At 35.6% G+C, this 22,210-nt stretch overlaps 1 protein-coding gene across 15 annotated transcripts in view; it reads left to right on the top strand.

The window, feature by feature from the left end:
• The window catches only part of Adamts20 (ADAM metallopeptidase with thrombospondin type 1 motif 20), a 275,934-nt gene that overhangs the window by 111,345 nt on the left and 142,379 nt on the right, over positions 1-22,210 (top strand). For all 15 annotated transcript variants that reach the window (XR_004517244.1, XR_004517245.1, XR_004517246.1 and 12 more), the window contains one exon: positions 11,288-11,450. Coding sequence is in view for 11 of the 15 variants with exons in the window: in XM_033763587.1 (XP_033619478.1) it covers positions 11,288-11,450 (163 nt within the window). In the remaining 4 variants the exon portion in view is untranslated. The remainder of the gene's footprint in view (positions 1-11,287; positions 11,451-22,210) is intronic.

Here is a 22,210-nt window from a genome sequence, read left to right on the forward strand (position 1 = left end):
TTTTTTTTTTTTTTTTTTTTAATGGAGGGCTTCCTTAGGCGCCATTAGGCAAAAATCTGTATAATTTTATTATTTTAATCAGCAGTCTTCTGCAATAGGGTGGAGTATAGAATAACTGATGGAAATAAAAATCCTCGTTAAGTCTTCAAATTGAAAAAGGGAAATCTCCTTTAAAAATAAATTATTTGCCATTTTTTCTTGAATTTGCTATTTTAAAAACATATTTTTTGTTTGTTTTGCTTTGTTTGTTTTCAACAAAAAGCCTTTTTTGTTGTATGAGCATTGTCCTTAGCAAACTAGAGTCTTTTAGCACTTCTTAAAGGAGGTGCTGATAGGCTCGGGGTAGAACTATATTCACTTCTCTGATGGAAGCACAGAATGGACCTATGTGCGGTTTTCTTGGAACATTAAAATAAAACTACCTCAGAGTTAAGTTTTGACTCAGAGGAGTATGAAAAAAATTCCATACGTATGAATATTTTCAGTATTGCTTGCAAAAACCAATGCTATTCACAGAGGTTTTGTAGGTGCATTTAGCTAAGGGAAAAGCCAAGTCGTGTCTATTTGTATCTTCTTCAAAGATGGTATCAGATTTCCCCTCTTCAGCAGGCTTTCTAAAAGTCAGAAAGTGATTTTCCTTAGATACATGTACTCAGATTTCAAAAACAATGTCTTTGATACTTCTTATAAATATAGTTGAAATTAGTTTTCTGGGAGGCAAAGGATGCTGGACTTTAGGTATGTATCACGAGTAAGCGATTTGTTGTTCTGTTTGGAAAATACACATTGGTAGCTTTAATGCAATATGCTAGGAGATGGATCACTTGAAAAGTAAGAAATAGATAAAAATACCTAATATTTATAGCTCTGCTTTTTTATTTCAGTGTCTTATAGTTGGTTATCTGATGGAATTTCATTCATTTTAAAACCATTTAACAGTGTATAATTCTACCATATTAGCTCCTTACCTAAGAGTGCTAAAAGTTTTATTTTTCAGCATTGAGAGACTTGTCATGTAAGTGTATCTCAGACAAGCCTCAAGATTGCCATAAGTTTAGAATGTTCAGAAGAAAACGGTGGTGGCTCATGCCTGCAATCCCAGCACTGAAGGACACTATGCACGTTTGAGACCCTTTTAGGCAACTTAGGGAGACCTATCTCAAAACGGAAAATAAAGGCTGGGGATGTAGGCCAGTGGGAGAACATCCCTGAGTTCTCTCCCTGGAACTGTAAGGAAAAACAGAACTTTCAGGAAGAAAAAAATCAAAGAAGAAGAGCATATGAAAACTAACCCATGTTTGTTATAAGTATGTTAGTTTTTGTAGATACATGTTGTGTCTGCTATATTTCAGTTTTAGTTGTTGGAATTGTAAACATATGAAGATGTTGAACTAGTAATTATGATCAAGTAATTGTAGTAAAAAGAACCTTAGGCCTGCAATTGTCATAATTATTTAAATGTCATTAAGTGGTTAATTCTATGAAAATAATAACTATTAAATGTACATTTGTTTATAATGAAATTTAAAGTAATTGTAGTTATTCCTAAATGATTTAAAGATATTCATTGATAATTAAAAAATAGAAGTGAAGTCTCATTCACTAAAACTGTGCTTTTGATATTACTTGTATTTCAGTAATTCACTTCTGAGTTGGCTCTTTACAGAATTGTGTTTTTCTAATGGGAAATGTGCAAAGCTTTAAATGTAGGTTAATATTTGTTTATATATTTGGAGGGTGATGAATTCTTTTCAATGTGAAGCATAATTATTGCAACCAGCCTATGCCTGTCTGATGGCATCTTCTACTTCCTGTCTCCTAGTTGGCATGGCTTTAACCTTTCTCTTCTCTTTGTCACTTGAATGTGACAACCTGTTCTCATCTCTGGGCCTTTCAGCCCTGTTTGCAATGCTCCCCTGAATTTTTGTGTGGCAACTTCCCATTATTCCAGCCCCAGCCTATCTGTTCCTCCTATGGTGCTTCTGTATCCTCCACTCCTGTTATTTTCTGTCTCCTTGCCTTTTTTAGTTCCTTTATGTACTTACTGGAACTCAACTTACTACATTTTTATTTGTTGGCTACCTTTTTCTCATATAAGTATAAATCATTTGAATGTAATTGTCATATTTACCTTTAGCTCCTAAAACTGGCCTATAAAAGAGGTGTACAAGAAAATTTGTATTGACTATTTACAGAGTTTATGAAAATTCATATTGATAACTAGTATGGTGTAGTGAGTTAAGGCCTGAATTTGGAAGCAGGGGTTCACATCTTGGTCTTGTCACTTACTAGGTATGAGACTTGGAAAAATATTCAACTTCTTTGCTCTTCATTTTTTCCTCTGTAAAGTGAGGAAACAACTTACTTAAAAGAATTAGGTTGAATTATATGGAATGACCATATAAGAATGAATGATGCTTGATCGCTATTTTGGAATTAGCTGTTAATGCTATTATAAATGCCTACCCTGAATAATTTAGTGCCACCTGATTAGGGAGGGATCTGTCTCTTTCCACTCTTGGAAAGGCCAATAGAACAAAAATATGTATTATTTCATACCTGGATGGCCAAAGAATTCTCTTTAGTGGTCTTCACTTAGCTGTATAATTATATATAATTATATAATATATAATACATGCATATATTTGGTACAGAGGATCAAACTCAGGACCTTGCACTTGCAAGGCAGGTGGTGGCACCACTGAGCTAAATCCCCAGCCCCAGCTGTATAATTATATTATTTAATCTTTCAACCTTATTGCTGTGACTCTTCTCTTCCTCTTTTGTTCAAACCCTTCAGTACTTCACCAGTGAAGCTCTTCTCAAATAATGTTTTAATATCCCTAAAATAAAATGATCCAATTATATTGAAATGCAGCCATCAAGAAATTAAATATAGTTATGTATTTTTTCTTTATTGGCTTATAAAATATTAAGAGGTGTGGTAGACCTAATTTTAACTTTGAAGAATTGATGAACAAAAACAATATTCTGAGAAATCATATACATTTTCCTGTGATGAAAATATCTGTGCTTTCCACTGACAGAATCACTGGGATATGTTGCCCACATTCATGGTTGAAGCAAATGCTAAATTTCAGTTATAGGTTAATGAAAATGAAGATGTAATTTTTTTTACTCAAGTTTAGGAACTCTTCTTTTTTTTTTTTTAAGAGTAGGAAAAAAATTGCTTTTTGGTATTGGGATAAAACTCAGGACCTGGCACTTGCAAAGCTGGCAGTGGAACCACTGAGCCAAATCCCCAGCCCAAGAGTAGGAAAAATTTATTGAGGTAAAGAAAGCTTCTGCCTAACACAGACAGAAAGGGGACTGGAAAGTGGGTTGTCTGCTCACCCCACTTCTCAAAGATGTTTGATACAGCAAAGCCATGTGATGAGGCAGGTACAAAGTGGGAAAAAACTATAAGACCCAGTGGAAAGTTACAAGGTGGGCATGAGATGGGGCAAAACCATGACCAACCAATAAGGTTACAAGTAGTGTCACCAAGGTAATCTTGAATAAATGGGGGTCAAATGGAGGAGAAGTCACATAGCAAGCATATAAGGATTTTCAGGTGGGGGTCAGGGATATTTCCTGGAAAGGCAGGGCTAAGACCTTAGCCCCCCACCCAGGTAATTGAAACTTACTTAGAATATCAATCACTGCTATTTATCCCCAGGGGAAAGCACAAAGGTATAGTAGTTTCTCTTCCTTTATAATTCTGGGCTTCAGTGAAAGTGTCTTGATTGTCTTCCCTGTTGGCTCCTTGCTGTGTTGGCTCCTTGAGGGCAGCCCTGTCTAACTGCCTACAAGATATCTAATTAACTTACCTATCTGCAATATTCCCCTCTCTGAAGAAGTAGCCCTAACTGCTGTGAGGGGGCAAAGGGCAAAGACAGCACTGGCTACTTCCAGCTGAAGAGCCTCTGAAGTTATGGTCAGCATTAGAGTTACTCTACAGAGGGTCCATCTAAAGGCCTTCTATAGGAGCCAGGCAATGTCATCTTTGTAGCTGCATAGCTTTAAGTCTAGAGGAGACAAAGCCAAAGAAATAGTTAAAAATGCATGGGCCAACTTATAAGGTCTGCAGGATTGCTATGAATATAGTCCACAAAGGGGATAAGGAGAAGATCCAGGGGACTTCATCATCCAACATAGAATTCATATTGTATAGTTTAGCAGTTATGAGCTGTTTACAAGGTCAGTCTGGTGGACCCCGGTAAAGGAAGTCTAGCATATTTGTCATTGGTTTCACTTGTATGACTGCTTCGAGTTTGGCAGCCTCTTAGTAAGAATAAACAAAACTTTAAAAAAATTAGAATATGCATAATCTAAGCATGAGCACACTGGAATGAAAGGGCAGGTTGGGAAGAAAGTCACTCTTAGAAATTGAAATAGTGATTGAACCTACTGGTCTTAGAAATCTCTCAGTTTTAGCTGTAAGATAAGAGACAATTTGAAGAACAAATTTCGCTAACATGTCTAAAACTCTAGCTGAGCTCTTACAGATTTTACCATAGTTTTTTCCTATGGTAATGGTCCATAACCATGGTCTGCTACTGATAGGGCTGGAAACTGCCAGAAGGGGTCCATGACTGGAGCCCCTTTTTATATCTAGCTTTATTACTATGGCATTATTTTATACCTCTTTTGGTTATTCTTTTCTTCTGGGTGTCTAAGATCAAGTTAAAGTGAGACCTGTGTCAATCAACATGAACCTCTTGCTACCTATCAAGGTCAGTTAAGTCTCCTCAGGCATTATTTTACAACCATGCATAGAGCCTCTCAGCTCCTCTGTCAGTGTCAGCCATCAGGATGGGTCATGGCCTTGCTTGACCATGTTGCTTTCTGTGGAAGTGTGGGAGACTTTCCCTCATGGTGACCCTCCTTTGGCACACAGTACATTTGTCCTCTTGTGTCCAGCAGTCTCCCTGCTCAGGAGATGGGGTGACTTACCAAAGATGTAGTATCCTGTAGGAAAGATTCCTTTTGTGTCCTGGATCTTATAAACCTTAAGGGCCAGGGCCAAAATATTGGCTGTCCTCATAGCCTAGTTACCTTTCTAGTTTTGGTCTCCGCAGTTTAGTTGTTGAACACCCAGAAGAGAAGATCGGTGACATTAACAGTATAGTAGGAGCAGTGAGTTTAACTATTATAATTTTGTCTGGACTTAAGCACTTTGAAGTATGAAACACAATTAGAGGGGCTGTTATTTCATATCAACCATGGTTTTAGTAGTTGAATCCCTGCAGAATATTAACAGAAAACAGTTTTATATTATAGAGAAACTTAAGATCAAGGGCCACACATAGTATTTTAGCTCATGACAATCACGATAACGTTTTCTTTGTAACACCTACATGTTCATCTTAGCATGAAATAGTCTTTCAGTCAAACACCTCCATCTAATCACAAGACATTAAATGACATAAAGAAAACTCTTATTTGTCCTTTAGTAGGATGCCATCTAAAGAGAACATGCATATTGGCCTATAAATGTACCTTAAGAGTTCAGAATGTCTAACCTCTAATTTTAGTTTGTAACATTGTTTCGACTGTTCGGTGACTGAGCATCCCTAAGTGTGGTGACACATATAACGCATATCACATAAATTTTTAAGAAAACTATTATTTGACTAATTATCTCATGCTGGCTTGACATGTATCTCATCACAAGGAGCTGGAGTGCAAGAGAAAGGCAGATGCCTGAGTTAAGATCATTACCATAAACAATATCCTAGAAGACTTGTATACCCAGAGGGCATGAACATATACATCATGAAATAACAATGAGTACTAGTTATATGAAACCCTTTGCCCTTTAATTTTGTTTTGTACCAAGAACATTTAAAATAAAACTTTATTCTTTCCCCATAGAAAATGCAGGCATTTGACCATGGTCAATGTATACATCTCACAGTAATATGTTTACCAATGTATTTTCCACAAGATTATGGAAATTATTGGGTTCCCCTTTGTAAATAAATGCTGGAATAAAAATTTCCAGGCAGCCACTCCTTTATTTACCATGGGGAGTCCTGTTCAGTAGTTTTCCTAAGCCCAAGTATCTTTATTTAATTCTAACAATTTTTAGATGACCTATGAGAGCCAGATCATAGCAATTAACACATTATTTTTGACCAATAAAAGTTCTTGAGTCACTATATATATGGACAACAATATGTGCTATATTTGTAAAACCAATTGACATTATTTGGATCATCTGGCAACCTGGGCAACGCATGTCTTTAGTGACATTAATCTGTAAGCCAACCTGAGTTACAGGCAAACATCTTAAAACATCCAAAATGCCAAAAGAAAAAAACCTCAAACAAAACAGCTGTACATCTTGTAACAAATTATAACAAATGTTGAACAGACAGAAACACACATAGACAACTTGTGTATAAACCAGAGTGCAGTCAGATGTATTTGGCCAAGTTGAATTATAATAACTTTTATAGTTTTTAGGTTTATAATTATAAAAAAGAGTAGTCAGAACTTTGTAGATCAATTAAATCTTGTACACCTGTGAAAGCAAAAAGTTTTTAAGATGGGCACTACCCAGCTACACAGGTTTTTCTTGGTTGCTTGGATAGCCACAGTTGTTTGCCTCTCCTCTGAGAGAGACAGCTACCCTAAAGGCAATTACTAGCTGGCAGAGTAACCACTGTTTGTTTATGATTTTATAAGGGACAGATAAAAGTCTGAACTGTCTTTATCTGGGATGATTTTATGAGACACCCATTTTATCGCATTTTGAAGCAACCTAGTCCAAATGCAACACATACAAAACAAGTATAAAATGTACTTTTAACAAAACACAAATGTGTAAGAAAAGTAAGAATTTTGCAAACATTTAAAATACACAATTTAAAATTAAGACACCTTTGAAATAAAAGCTGAGGGCTGGGGATTTAGCTCAGTGGTTCTGTGGCCTGCCTTGAAAGCACAAGGACCAGAATTGGATCCCCCTTACCAAAAAAAGAAAGAAAAGAAATAAAAGCTGAAACAGTGGCCAGACTTTATATGAAACAAAAACCAGAATCTATGAAACCAAAGAGAGCCTATGAAACAAGTTACAATCTATGAAGCAAAAAGACCAAAGTTAGAACTGATGAAAGAAAACTCTTACCTCCAACCAGTAATCTTGTTGGAAGACCTCCAAAAGGATACAGGGGAAGAGATGTAACTCCCAAACCTGGTAGATATCTGAAACAGGAGTTTATGTTCTCTAAAATGGGAGAATGAATTCTGGAACAAGTGAGCTCTAAGAGAGACAGAAGGGGGATGGAAAAGTGGGTTGCCCTGAACTCTTCTGAATGAAAAAGTTCCTGCATGTAAGAATCACCCAAGCTGGGGATGTAGCACAGTAGCGCTGTGCATTCCTGGCAAGCTCAAGGTTCTGAGTTTGATCCCTGGCCCAGTGAGGGGGAAGGGGCATAGGATAGGGAAGAATTAAGCTCTAGTCCATCTTCCCAAACTTAAGTCTCACCTCTGCTTAGTTTAAGTCTAGCTTATAAAGGTAAGAAACAGTTTTTTAGGGTGAAACAGTACATACACCATGTGTGCTATGTCTTAAAGTATTCTAGTAGGCAATGGAATTGCCCTGCCTAGATGAGCTTCCTGTTCAATAGGGGGAGAATATGAAGTGTGTTAAAAAATACAGTGGATTTTTAAATTTAAAAATTCATTTACTGTAATAGACACTTTGCTATTGAGTCCCCTGAAAATATTCCCACTTGCTTCACACACACTTATTCCATAATTCTTTCTGCTTTCTGAGGCAGTTCTGGAAATCCTTTTTTGTCTTTAGTTATGCTGCAGTGTTTGCCTTAACATCCTCAATCAATTCAAAGTATTCACCTTTCATGCTCATTCGACTTTGGGAATGAGCCAGAAATCACATGGTGCCAGATCTGGTGAATAAAGTGGATAAACACATACCATAATGTTTGTATTTGATAAGTACTGTAAGCGTTTGATCAGTGAGGGGTGATCATAAAATATGATGTTTAAATTTAAAAATTTAATATAGTGAAAGACACATTGCCATTAATCCTCCTCAAAATGTTCAAAATACTGCCTCTCACTTCAACCTACTTATATCATCATTCTTGTCAGTGTATATTTACTGTAATGTTTAAAACATTTAAACATTCACTGTATTTTTGTTTTGTGGTTTTTTTTTTTTTGGTACTGGGGATTGAACTTGGGACAAGGCAGGCACAGCACCACTGAGCTAAACCATTCACCACTACTGTGTCTTTTGATTACCTCTTGTAGTTGTAAACATATAAATATAGTATATGATAGAGTGTATTGAGGAAATCTGGTGGATGTGATGTATTCATTATTCTTTTAAAAATGGGATTGTTTCTGCCATAATTGTTTTTGCATATATGAAATCTATTGATGCCTGTATGGATTTGGCTCACTAAATTTGTTTAATGTTTATAGTTTTCAGTTAATTTTATTATTTTAAAGCATATGCAGTTATTATGTAGAAAAATAACAGTTTTGTGTCCTTTCTAATTTTTTATATTTTTATCTCTTATTTATTTCTAGTATGAAGCATCCTTGTAAAATGGGAATATTTTGGGTATGTCTTCATTGTGTATAATGCTGTGCTTTTAGCTGTGACATAATTTATCATGTTCAAAAAGTGTCCATCTATTTCTGCTTTACTGATTTAAAAATCAAGGATAGTTATTAAATTTTATAGAGGCCTTATGATTTTTTATTTTTATAAATGATTATAATAAATTATGTTAATAGATTACTAGTATTGAACCTTACACTCTTATGATAAAATGCTCCTAGACATGTACTGCTCTATTTATGTATTGCTGGATTTTTTTCTAATAAAATGTTATACTTTTATCTTGATATTTGTTGTTGATGTCTTTCTTAGGGTTTTGCTAAAAGTTCACACTAGTTTCATAGAAATAATTCAGATTTTTTTTTTTTAGTTTTTATATTTTGGAACAGTTTAAAGATAGTGGAATTATCTGCTATTTGAAGGAGTCATGGAATTCCTCTGTGAAATCAAGGTCAGGGTTCTTTTTGTAATGTAACGCTGGCATCTTTTTCTATTTCTTGGAGGAAGAGATCTGTTTGGATTTCTAATATTTCTGGGTTCTTTTTGGTAAGTTATCTTCCCAGAAAATTATCTTTAATATAAGTTCTCCTTCTCACTCTCTTTTTCTGCTCTCCTCAGACATTGGTATGTTGCAGCCTTTTTGTTTCACCTGCTTAGATATCACCATCCCCATAATTCAGGTTTTGTTAGCTCTGTTCTGGATTATATCCTTTTATCTTAGAGATGTTAGTGTCTGTTTTCTACCATCCATAATATGCAGTATTACTAGATTACATTTCACACATTTACATTTGTTTCAATTGTTCACATTTAATATATATTATATATACAGTGCCTGGTACATAGCAAGCATTTAGAGAAGAATATTGGCAAAACACTGCTCTTACAAAAGCTCATATTTTAGTAGCTAGTATCAAACAAGTAACAAACTTAAATTATATCAAATAGTGGCAAGTGCTGTGAAGAAAAGTCAAACAATGTAAAGGGACTAGATGCAGGAAGTTGGGTGCTATTTTATGTAGGGTGATTAATGTTGTGTAGAGGGCTCAAACAAGTGATAGAGGGAGGCATCAGGGAAAAGCACTTGGAGCAGAAAGTTGTAGTTGGTGCAAAGGCACTGAGATTTACTATGCTTATCATGTTTAGGGATCCAAAGACGCCAAGAGTAGAGCTCCAAGATGATCTAAAGTAGAAATAGAATTCTTGGCAGTGTGTGGCTGGAGGGATAAGGTGGTGCAGAGGGGTGGCAGAACCCATGGAAAGTTGAACCATGGTGAGGGCCTTTGATTTTATTGAATAACATAGATAGTCATTAGTTTTGTTTTTGTTTTTTCCAGCATAACTGCATGATGCAGGCTTCTCTTTCTTAGATTCTTCTAAACTTTTTATTCATACATATTTTCAGTACATAAAAGATTACAATTCATCATGGGGTGTTGTACATGGATGTAATGTATCTTAATTATTTCTACTTCCCCTTTCTCTTCCCCAACCTCCTCTCTTGAAAGGAATTATGGTGGCTCCTGTGTGGACACTACATTATGAAAGGCATTTGATGCTTTTTAGAAAAGAGAATGTTCTATTTGATCATGGACATAGTAGTAAAAATTTGGTGGTAGTCATTCCGTTTTGGTTTTGTTTTTTGTTTTTTTTCTGATACTGGGAAGTGAACTTAGGACCTTGCACTTGCCAGGCAGGCATGGCACCACTGAGCTACATCCCCAGGCTGATTTGGACTGTATATTAAAGATTGAGGCAGCAATTTATAGGTAACTTGAATATGAAGGAAGGGTGAAAGAGCCCTCCATTTTTTCTCATGGGTTTTATAATCTCAACAGATTGAAAATACTGTGGCCATTTTACTGAAGTAAAGAGCATTGCAAAGATAGCAGGTCAGGACCAGCAATAACATGTTGAGCTTTAAACTTGTTAAGGTTGGGTATGTTCTGTAAATGGAGATGTCAAATGGCAAGTGTGAGGCCCACCTATTTTCCGGTCCCTCTTCTGTCTCTCTTAGACAGAAGCTTTCCTTTCCTCAATAAATTTTTCCTACTCTTAAAATAAATAAATAAATAAAAATACATTTGGAAAGAAAAAAATAGCAAGTTTGGTGTTGGATTGTGGGATTCAGAATTGTTGGATTCTTTGTAATCACTCTTCTGTGGCTGTTCATCACTGCTAGACAAATTCCAAATTCCACATTCAGGATCTTCAATCTGACCATATTCTACTTTTGAAAGCCTTTTATCCCACTATAACCTTATGTAGACCAAAACAAATAAGCTTTTTTATTTACAGACTATTCTAGATCTCTTCTCCCTTTTGAGGTCCTTGTGCCATCATCTGTGATCTGGAATACCTTTCATCTCAACTCGGCCCATAAACATATTATTTAATCTTCACAAGAATAAAGACAGAAGAAGGAGGCATGGAAAGGAAACTTAATGTTCAGTTGATGAGAATTAGTGAACAGGCTTTCCTTTTATACTTGTGTGCACTCATTTAATTTTACTTAATTTAATATTTTGCTGTTCTGAGGATTGATCCCAGAAACTTGCACGTGATAGGCAAGTGCTCTACCACCGAGCTATTTCCCTGCCCTGTATGTCTATTTTAATCTATGGTTCAATATGCTCTTAGTGACTTGGGAAAAAGCTAACTTCATTTACTTTTTTTTTTTTTCAGATGGGAACATTTAAAGCACACGATGGTGAATATTTCTTAGAACCTATCATGAGGGCAGATGGGGATGAACAGGAAGATGACCACAACAAGCCACATCTTATTTACAGACAGGAATTAAAGAGGAACTCTTTTCTACAGCCTCACAGGCCTTGTGCAGTTTCAGGTAAACTATAAAGTAAAACTTTTAATTAGATTATGATACTATTCAAATCTTTTTGTAGGTTAGATTTATATATTTTCCATAAATATTTATTTACTTTTAATTAATTTGTTTTTAATCGACATACTTAAATACATATTTAAATAAATATGTATTTATCATGTGAGATATGCTGGGCTTTTTTTCCTCATTGAGTTTATTGGTACATTTTAGGTATACAGTGCAGTTACGTTTGCTATTGGCACTTGTGCCTTTACATGACAAGTCTTGGTTCTCATTTTTTCTCCTTGTCCCTGCCCTCCCTTCACCCCTCCTCCCTCCCCCTTTACAAACACTTCATTTCCATTTTTTCATTTTCTCATATTTTTTTCTTTCCCTTATTAGCTTTCTCCTACCCTTCCCACTTTCCCTAGAGATAGGCTGTTTTGAAATATGTGACATTATGGAATGGCTCAATCAATTAACATAAATTATATCAACTTTTTTGAGGTGAAAATACTTAAAATTTACTCAGAAATTTTTAAGAATACAGTACATTGTTACTACCTGTAGTCACTGGGTGTACAGGTTTCTTAGCCAAGGAACTTCCTTCTTTCACCTCATTGAAATTTTTTATCTTTGACCAACATCTTTGTATTTCTCCCCATGAGTTCCTGATGATCACCTTTCTACTCTTTACTTTTATGAGTTCAACAGTTTTAGATTTTACATAAAACATATAGAATATCATAAATTATATGATATTTTAAACAATTTTTGACCTCTAAGAATCCACTAGAAATTAATCTTGTCTATAGGTGTTTTTTAGTAGTAAACTAAATTTAAATTTAAAAAGTTAGCCAGTGTATAGGATTTATAACAGATAATCATAGAAGATTTTTACTTTAATCTGTTCATCACAACTCATATGATTTAATTTTTCCCAGCATGAATTTAGATTAAAAGTGTTGGGATTTACAACTGGACCTAAGTAACAGTTAATTTTACATAATCTTAATGATATAAGTGGAAATGAAGTGCACATAGCTTTTTATGACTGATCCCTTTTGTTCAACATTCTTTCTGAGTTTCATCTGTTCATTTTCCTTGTCTCCCTATATTGCAATTTCTACTTTTCTGTAGAATTTTTGGGTTGTTTATAATGTTGAGTATCATAAACAGTGCTGCTACGAGTGTTCTTGTACTCATCTCCTGTGTTTGAGAGTTTCTGCAGGGTATAAACATAGATGTAGGCAATTCCACATCATTTTGCACAGTGGTGTTTGTCAGTTTTGTAGTTGTAACAGCGTATGAGAGAAATAGGTTTTTCATGTTTTCTTCTATAAAACTCAGACTACTAGAGATTCCTAGATTGGAACCTAGGAATGATGGATTGCCAAGGGAAGATCAGTTGCTAGTAAAATGTTTTAGATATACATGGTGTAAAAGTTATCTTTATTAAGAATTGTGTCCATGTTTGTATGTGGATCTTCATTCTTCACAGTGTGACATACACTAATATAGTAGAGAAAAGGTACCTGTAGTCATCATAAAAGTATAATACCTAGACAAAAGAGTAGGATTAGGAAGGATTTATTTGAGATTGTAGGTGTTCATAAACTATAGGTCCAAACACTGTGATGCCATCTGTTTTTGGCTATAATGATATGTAAGGCTTTGAAAGTTTTCCCTGAGAATGCATTTCTTAAACTTGCTATTATAAGACTACCAGTGTGGAGTGGTTCTCACTGTGTCTCAGGCCGTGTTTTAAATCTATTGACATAATAGATGTCTTTCTTATGCTTTTAATATGAGCATAAGGGTTTCATTTTTATGGCTTCAAAGAAAACACAACTGGGTAGAGCTTCACAATAGAACTCTACAGAAGGCAGCTTATGCTTGTTCTGATCTCCCATTCAGGAGCAGTTGTTTAATGAATTGTTTAGCTTCTTAAGAAGAAAACCACCAAGTAGACATTCTGAATGCATAAATGTTTCACATAATGATATGCAGGCTTTTGCATTCATGACCAGTGTTCATTATCAGAATGAAAATGGTTCACTAAAAGCCAGGTTTTTTGGCTTTAAAAGTATTTATACTAAAGATTTATTATAAAAACTAGAAATAAACCAAACAAAACTATGGGATATAGTTTTCATCACAATATACTTTTTTTCTACAGCATTTATTTATTAAAATGTTAAAAGTAGTGTCCATTCTTTTCATTAATTAAATCCTTCCATTTTTAGGTACAATTAACATATACATTTTTCACCACCAATAAAGGCCATCAATTAATGGCGTAAAAACCATTAATCATCATTTTGTTAGTAAAAGTGAAGAATTATGAATGTAATTAGTGAAATGTTATCCAAGATATCTTTTCCTTCTCAGTCCCCACATTGTTCAGAAACACTTGCAGGTTCTTGTATGTTCTAATCAGTGCACCTTCAGGAAAACCCTGCACACAGACGGGCCAGCATGAACCAACATGATTAAATACAAAAACAGAAGTGACTTATTTTTTTCTTATTTCTATGGACGGTTTCATTTATGACCTTAACATACTTTAATTCATAGTAGCTTTAGCTTTGATGGATTAGATTACATTATTTCCAAGGTCAGAGTTCACTGTGTGCCTCAAGGTCATACAGGTTAAATTTGGTAGCCAATTTGTGGACACCAGGCTCTTGGATATCAGATATAGTCTAAATAAAATCTAGTGGAAATAGTAAAGCAAACAAATAAGAACTCACAAAAGGAACATAATTAAACAGTAACCCCCACACACACCTCACAAAAGCAAAACAGCATAAATAAGACTCAAAGGAAAGATCCTGAAAAGATTGCTAAGAGTGAAAAAGTCTCCCAGTTCTTTTATGCAGTTCTCTTGCTGTCTCTCCTCCAAGTGTGGCTCAGAAGACCTGATGAGCCTTTTCTTCCTCGGCCCCTCTCATCTCACTGTTGTAAGTCAGGAGCACAGTGCATTTGTAGAGGAATAAAACTGATGACTGGAGGTGAGTGAGAGTGAAATGCCTTAGAATTAATTTTATGGTATTTGCCAGTTCAAAATGTCTGTGCTTTTCTTGAGTTTTTCTAAATATATTTAGCTTTTAATATTAGAAATATATTTAATGCTTAGAGCAGGGATATAGGCAAGGGGAAATATAAGAGCTGTGTCTTCAGGATCCTGCTGTGTGTGGAGAGTAAGCCTGCACCGGTTCAGGGGAGTAAAGCAAAGGGACCGGGAGTCCTGGGAGGCTGCAGGGGACAGAGGCCAGCTGAAAGGGCTTTCAGGACTTTGTTGGATGTGCCATAGGCATTGGGAAACAAGGAAATTTTGAAGCAGAGACATCATACAATTTCCTTTTTTATGAAAATAGCAGTTGGCATGGCAGCATTTTTTCAAAAGATAATTTTAGATTTGAATTAGAAGAAACTAAAGGCAGGGAGACTGAAAAATTTTCTTTAAACAGCTATTTTGTCAACAAAGGGTTTAAGTTCAAGCTAGCAAAATATATATTGAGAAATAAATTGAAGATAATCTTAAGTTTTTCTCAACTTTGATGAACTTTTAAATATTTTTAAATGAGTAATGTATTTGTATATTTCTGTGAATGTGTGGGAATTGCTTTTTCAAAAAAATAGATTTAACTGCAGCTTATTCCCTTTGAGGATAACAACTTAATTAGCATCTGTCTAGAGAAAATCCCATTTGTAGAGTCAACGGAGGCCAAGAAGTTCATTTAGTAAGTTTGGAGGTGGGGACAGAGTTTGAGTTCCGCTCCATTACTAATGAGCTTTGAGACCCTGCACTTCTCTAAGTCTTATCCAGGCTAGATAATGAGTAGTTAATGGATTTAATGTTTCCTTTAAAAAGCTTTTAAAAATCCTTTTTTTATTTTTAATTGATGAGATAATTCTGCATATTTACAGGGTACATTGTGATATTTTATCACATATATCAAGTGTATAACGATCAGATCAATGTAATGGTCATATCTATTATGTTAGACATTTATTATTTCTCTGTATTGAGAACACTAAACATCCTAGTAGTTATTTTGAAATATTTAATCCATTGTGCTATACAACATTACAAATTATTCCTCCTATCCCGCACTGTCCCCTTTATGCATCCTCTTTCCATTACCTTCCCCCACCTTTCTGAGATTCCAGTAGCCCCCATTTTATTTCTACTTCTGTGAGATCAACCTTTCAGCTTCCACGTGTGAGTGACAGCCTGAGTCACTGTTCTCCTGTGCCTGACTTATTTCATTTAACTAGGTCCCCTTCCATCCAGGTAGCTGCAAATGGCCATACCACACCAAATACACCCAGATCTGTTCTGTTTGCTTTTTAAATTAACTTTAAGTTTAGGGGCTTATAAGCAAGTTAATTATTGGGATGAGGCAGTTACTGGAAATGAATAAAGTGAATTGCCCTTAGGACATTGCATGTGCACGGGCCCTGGTTATATACATTTTTTGCAAAGGGCACTTTGGGAATGTGGGACCAATATTGCCAGATGTTTTGTATTTTATAGAGAAGTTGAAAACATCAAGATTATTTTTAAAGTGACAACTAAATGTTAAGACACCGATTTGTAATCTCTTATTGGAGTTTTGCAGTCACTTCCATTTGTAGTGTTTTATCAATTTATGGATAAGGAAGAAGGTGTCATTAATTCATCTAGGGACAGAGGATCATAAACACAGTCATGACCACAGCCAACATTTTGAATTAATAATTTCTCAGTGGTGTTTTCAGGGGTCAGCTCACGCTTCTGCACATATAAAGAGATGACAAAGGAGATCTCATTCTCCTGCCCATCCTTTTACCAAATCTACTCTTTCAGAAGTTGCTTACAATCTTCTATTTACCAAAAGCAGCAGTTTTCTAACTATCTTACTGTTACTGTTTGGGGGACCATTTCACATTACTGATCAGCTTGTAATTGAGTTACTTGTTTCTGTGGCTTCTTGGAAGTACTTTACTTTTATTCTTGCTTCTTCTTTTTTCTTTTTCCTCACTGATTTTTTCTAAATTAGGCATTTTTTAAAGTGCTCTTTTTTTAGTAAACGGTAAAAGATTTAGGCTGGGGATTTAACTCAGTGGTGCCACGCCTGCCTCACAAGCGCAAGATCCCGAGTTTGATCCCCAGTACCAAAACAAAACAAAACAAAACAAAAAAAACAAGACCTGTCATGTGAAGGTACAAGATCCCAGTGGTGAATGTAACAGTACTGTATACCTAAAATGTACCAAACAATTCAATGAGGAAAAAAAGGTAAAAGATTTATACAATTTGAGGAGAAACCAGAGTATCTAAAGTGCTCTTCTTGGCCACCATTTCATACTATATTTTATAAGCTTTTACTCTATTTTTTTGATTTTCCTAATTTTATCTACGAATTTAAATAATTAATATTAAATTATTAACTTCAGCTCCTGTTTTAAGATTAATTGTAGTCCTAAAAACTGCCCGATGTCTTGTTTTTCTTTTTCTTTTTTTTGTCCCAGTGGCATCTAAACCAGAAGCCTCTCTCCCCGCTTCCTCCTTCTGTAGCCAAACCTCCCCAAGAAAGCCTTGTTTTTCTTTTAGTGCTCAAGTTTCTTTTAAAGCACATGCCATAACGGGAGCTTAGCAGGTATACTTTTTAAACATAGTCCTACTTTACTAACTAGAAAATATTTATTTATATTCTGACGACAAACCATTTACTTCAGCCATCCGTGCCTCTCTTTTTGCTTTGTTAAGCGGTATTCTACAGAACGTGAACATAGTTTATTTTCTTACATAGCTTTCTTCAGTCTTATTATAGTGCTCACATTCTTAAATAAATTTTGTTCCAGACAAGCAGAACATCCTAAATAGTAAAATTTTTCCTATGATTATTACGATTATGAATCTTTTGGAAAAGAACTACTTCACAGACAAACACGCTCTCTCTTTTTTTTTTCATAGCCATATTTCCTTAATCCTTTGCATAAGTGTGTGAGGCATATTCATCCTTCCAGATGTGTTTTGTCTGGGGAAAACTTGGAGGTGGCATGAGTATTGGTTCCATGTGTTCAGGGATTATCTTATTAACTGATCTTTTTTGCTATTTGTGTCCTCTGCATGCTGTAATAATGAAATGAAAATGTATTTAGTAATACATTCCTAATAAAAGACTAAACCTGTCATATATGATGCTTGCTTTGTGTTGCTATGATTTTTATCTGTGGTAGTTTCCCAGAGCTTTGTAGTTTTACTTTATTTGTTCATGATGTCTTTGCTTATCTAGGTTTAGTTGTAATGAGGTTGATGATTCCCAAAAAGATGAATTATACAAAATGAACAAATGAGAAAGAGAACTATCATGCTGGAAACCGATGCTTAGTCAGTCTGATGCAGTGCATTGTGAAAAACATGTAACATGGAAGGTGATTGTAAATATCTTTACATTTTATCTGCAGGGATGATAGTATTTTCCAGAAATGATTACCAAGCTATTCTGGAGAATTAATTTAACAAGTTTAAAAAAGTTTTCCCTTCTTTGCATTAGGATCATAGTTTTATAGTATGTTTGCGCTTGATGATTGACATAATAAATTGCATTTTTCTAGTTTTGAAGGCAGGGTTTTTTTTTCTATATTTTTCTCCTGTGCTGACCTGGAAATGAATAGAAGATTATGAATCTTGAGGTATAAGAGAATCTGACATAGTCATAACACCTAGTCAAAGAATAAACTATGTTAGTATCTTGAATATAATCCCTTTTTGTATTTCTGTTGAGATCTGATTTCCTCTCAGCATTTGTAAAGTAAACCATGCTTGTTGGTAGGACTCTGATGTTTTCTTCTGGTCCACATCAACTTGTCTGGTCCATATGTTCATCAAATCTATTGTTGAAGAGGAACTGAGACTATTGGCCCTTCTATGAATAATGAGCACCTGTTTTTCATTGTATCTCCATTAAGAAGTTTTCTGTCTTTTGCTTTAGATTGGCCTACTTCTTGTTTTGATTTGTATTACAGAGGTTTTTTTCTTTTTTTTGTATTTTGCAACTTGGTACAGTTCTTATAAGTTTCAGATTGACAGCAATGTCATTCTTTCCTGCTAGATTGAATATGCTTTTATTTATCCTTTTGTATAGCAATGTTCTGTCTTCATGTCTTCCACTTTACGTTTTCTATATCTTGTTTTATACTCAGCTACTTATCTTTTAGAATATTTTGACTTAAAATATTTTTCTTCCATACAGATATATTATGTTTCTTCAAGTTTAAAGCAAATCTCTTTGCTCTAAATATGAATATTAAGTATGAGGGTGTTCTTCATTTATAGAAATAAAATGTGAGTGGGGTCATAATTCCTAGCTCTTTTCATAATTGTGGTTTATTATAGATTCTTGCCTTACTGAGGATTGCTGTTCAGTTATTTTATAATTGCAGTATTATCTTTTTGTCTTTTTAGTACCTGTCATGATTTTATAAGATTAAGATTTTAGGGCCGGGGATTTAGCTCAGTGGTTCTGTTGCCTGCCTCGCAAGCTCAAGGTCCTGAGTTCAATCTCGGTACCAAAAAAAAAAAAAAAGATTAAGATTTTGAATTTTAGAATCTCTGGCTAGCTCACAGCTTAGTATACATAATTAATACTACCTTACATTGTTTTAAAACTTGTAAAAAATAAAACTTGCTATTTGCCTTTATTGTTTTACCTATTGGCTTTAACATTCTGTTTTCATGCTTCTTTTTTTTTTTCCAGCTTTAATTGAGTTTATTGGTACATTTCAGGGATACAGTACAGTTACATTCATCGTTGGGATCTTGTACCTCTATATTTTTTTCTTTTCCCTTATTACCCTTCCCCTACCCATCTCACCTTCTTAAATATAAAAGGTTATGCTTCGTTTTTCACATTTTTCACTGCAACTAACCCAGTGTTGTGCCTATAGTAACTACTGGGTAAATAGTTGAGAACTTGCGAGTACAAAAGTAACTTTTCTATTCATAGGCAAGCGTGTAAGATGAGGTCCATGGAGAAGATGCTCTGAGCCTGCTGAAGAGAAACACCCAATTCAGTTCAGACGTGGAGGCCAGAGACTGTTTACTTTAGAAAATACTTTATTATCTGGACCCAGAACATGTGTAGGAATTAGGGTAAGGGAGAAAGTAGGAGGTATTTTGTACGGAAGCAATAGTGTGAAAACATCTGGAGATGAGACACTGCTTGAACCTTTTACGGAGCTAAAGGTAGGTAATTATTAAGACAAAAATGTGGGCTAGCAACTGATGGCAAGAACTGTGGAGGTAAGCAGGAACAAGCCCAGGAAGGTCTGCATAAGCCTTATTAAGGGATTTGGGTTTTATTTCAATATTGGTCCAGCAGTCCAATACTCAGGAGTCCTGTTCCTGAGTGGTACAAACAAGGGTCTTCTGATAAGTTTTGATTATTTCGTTTGGTCTGAGTAGGTCTTCTCCAGTCTGCAGTTGGAGGCAGTGCTTTACTCAGGAGCTGCACCCTGCTAATGGGGTCAGGTCAATGCACCTTGCCATGGACTAAAAATAGATGAGGATAGGTATCCAGGAACTTGTGAGAAGTTAGGTGGACGGATGCTGGGTAGGGAAAACCAAAATGCAGTACAGGGTGGGTGGTTATGGTAGTGGTATTGAAAACCTGGTTTTGGGGTGTCAGAGCACTGCAATAGGAGCTGTTAACAATTGATAAGATATGTAGAATAAATGATATCCTCTTAGATTGACATCTAACCTTTATTGGGTTTAGAGATTAGAAGAGTGCATAGGGGACTGAAATGCTTGTAAATAAAATAAGACTTTGCAGCAAAAGAGAGAAGTAGCAGTATTCTTAGAACAAAACAGCCTAGAGTTTTCAGTCAAGTCATTTCTTCAATGCTGTGATATTCTAAAATTTTTATGTCATTTAGCAAGTTGGGATAAACTGATTTATCATCTCTCAGGGCCTAATTAAAGCGGTTGTGGTTGCTCTCTTACAAAATAATAGAAATTATGAATGCAGCATCTTTGAAGTTCTTTATAAGGCTTTACAGAGCGACTTTGGAAATAGGAAACCAGAAGTTTAAGTAAGCGTTTTTAGGTTCGAGATAGATCCACCTGTACATTTAGGACGCTGCAATCCACCAGAATGACTTTGCCTATGACTTTATCATTGGGCACCACTGTAGGGGTCAGAGCAGAGGTGGGACATAATTATGCTGCAGTTTAAAGAGACTTCTCAGACTGTTATATGGAGAGAGGACTTTTAGAACATGGGCCAAAGTAAGGAGACTAATGAGGAGAAATGGTGAGGTCTTCTATTAGGGTGGTAGACACTTGGAGAGTAAGAAAGCAAGATACTGTCTATATGTCAATAGTCAGGTGACACAAAAGTGCAGGAGAGGATTGAGAATAAGAGAGATGTGGGTTATTCTTTTTTTGTTTTTGTTTTTGTTTTTTTTTTTTTTGCCTGAGCAAGTGGAAGGAAGGAGTTCATCATTTACTGTGCAGATATCTGTGAAACTAGAGATTTAGCAGGGAATATAAGAAATTAGAGTTTGGACTCTTTTTTTTTAAGACAGGGTCTCACTATATAGTTGAGACTGACCTGGAACTCACTATGTAGGCCAGGCTGGTCTTAAACTCACAGTGATCCTCCTGCCTCAGCCTCCTGAATGCTGGGATTACAGGCGTGTGCCACCATGCCCAGCAGAGTTTGGACATTTTAAATATGAGTTATGTATTAGGCATCCAAAGGGAGAAAAATCCAGTAGGTAATAGAATAAATAAGTGAAAGTTCAATAGATGAATCTGGGTTTAAGGAAGTAACTTGGTAATCAGAATGTAGGTAATATTTAAGGTAGAAATCTGAATGAGATTGCCTAAGAAGTAGATTAGACAGAGAGGAGAAAAAGTGCAAGGACTGAACTGTGAGGCATGCCCAACACTTAGCACGGAGGGATGAAGAGAAATCAGCTAGGGAGATTGAAAAGTAGAGGCCAGGGAGATAGCAAGAGAATTGTCTCAGCTTCCAGTGAAGAAAGATTTTCAGTGAGGTCCAAATGGTTAGCTGACTAAATACCTTTGAGAACTGAAAGAATGTAGAGATTTAGAATTTAATATTGTATTATGCAAAGTAAAGGAGAAAACATGCTTACAATTGTACAAGTGTAACTTCTTTTAGGTGTCTGACTCAGTAAGTTCCCCTGCCTTAGTCATTCTCATCACTGAGGTCTCAGACACAATACCTGACACTTGCAGTTTAAAGGAGAGGTTTTGGCTCTTGTTTCAGTTCATTGTTGGCTGACTCCAAGGTGAGGGGCATTGCAGGAGGAGAGCTGCTCACAGCGTGGCACACAGGAGGCAGAGTCCAAAGAGGAGTTGGAAAGGGTGATACACCTTCCAGGCCACTCCCACACCGACTGCCTCTTCTACCCAGATCACCACCTTCTAACAGCAAGTCAATTATAATGCCCCTGTAATCCAGTCACCTTCCAAAGGTCTTGCCTGTGATCCCATGAGGCTTAAGGGGACATCTACATATAAACCATAACATCCCATTTCTTAGTTTTTTCATAATAATAGATGTTAAATTTTATCAATGTTTTTCTTTCAGGGAGCAAGATTTTTTTACATTTCTCCCCATTTTTCAGCTAATATGGTAAATTATTGATTCTCAGTTGTCAGGTCTACTTTATGTTCTTTTTCTTGGGTACCAGGGATCGAACTTGGGTCCTTGAGCTTGCGAGGCAGGCAGCAGAACCACTGAGCTAAATCCTCA

This window comes from Fukomys damarensis, unplaced genomic scaffold (genome assembly GCF_012274545.1).
Source record: "Fukomys damarensis isolate Sample0158 unplaced genomic scaffold, DMR_v1.0_HiC HiC_scaffold_15, whole genome shotgun sequence".
In the NCBI taxonomy this organism is placed as follows: Eukaryota; Metazoa; Chordata; class Mammalia; order Rodentia; family Bathyergidae; genus Fukomys; species Fukomys damarensis.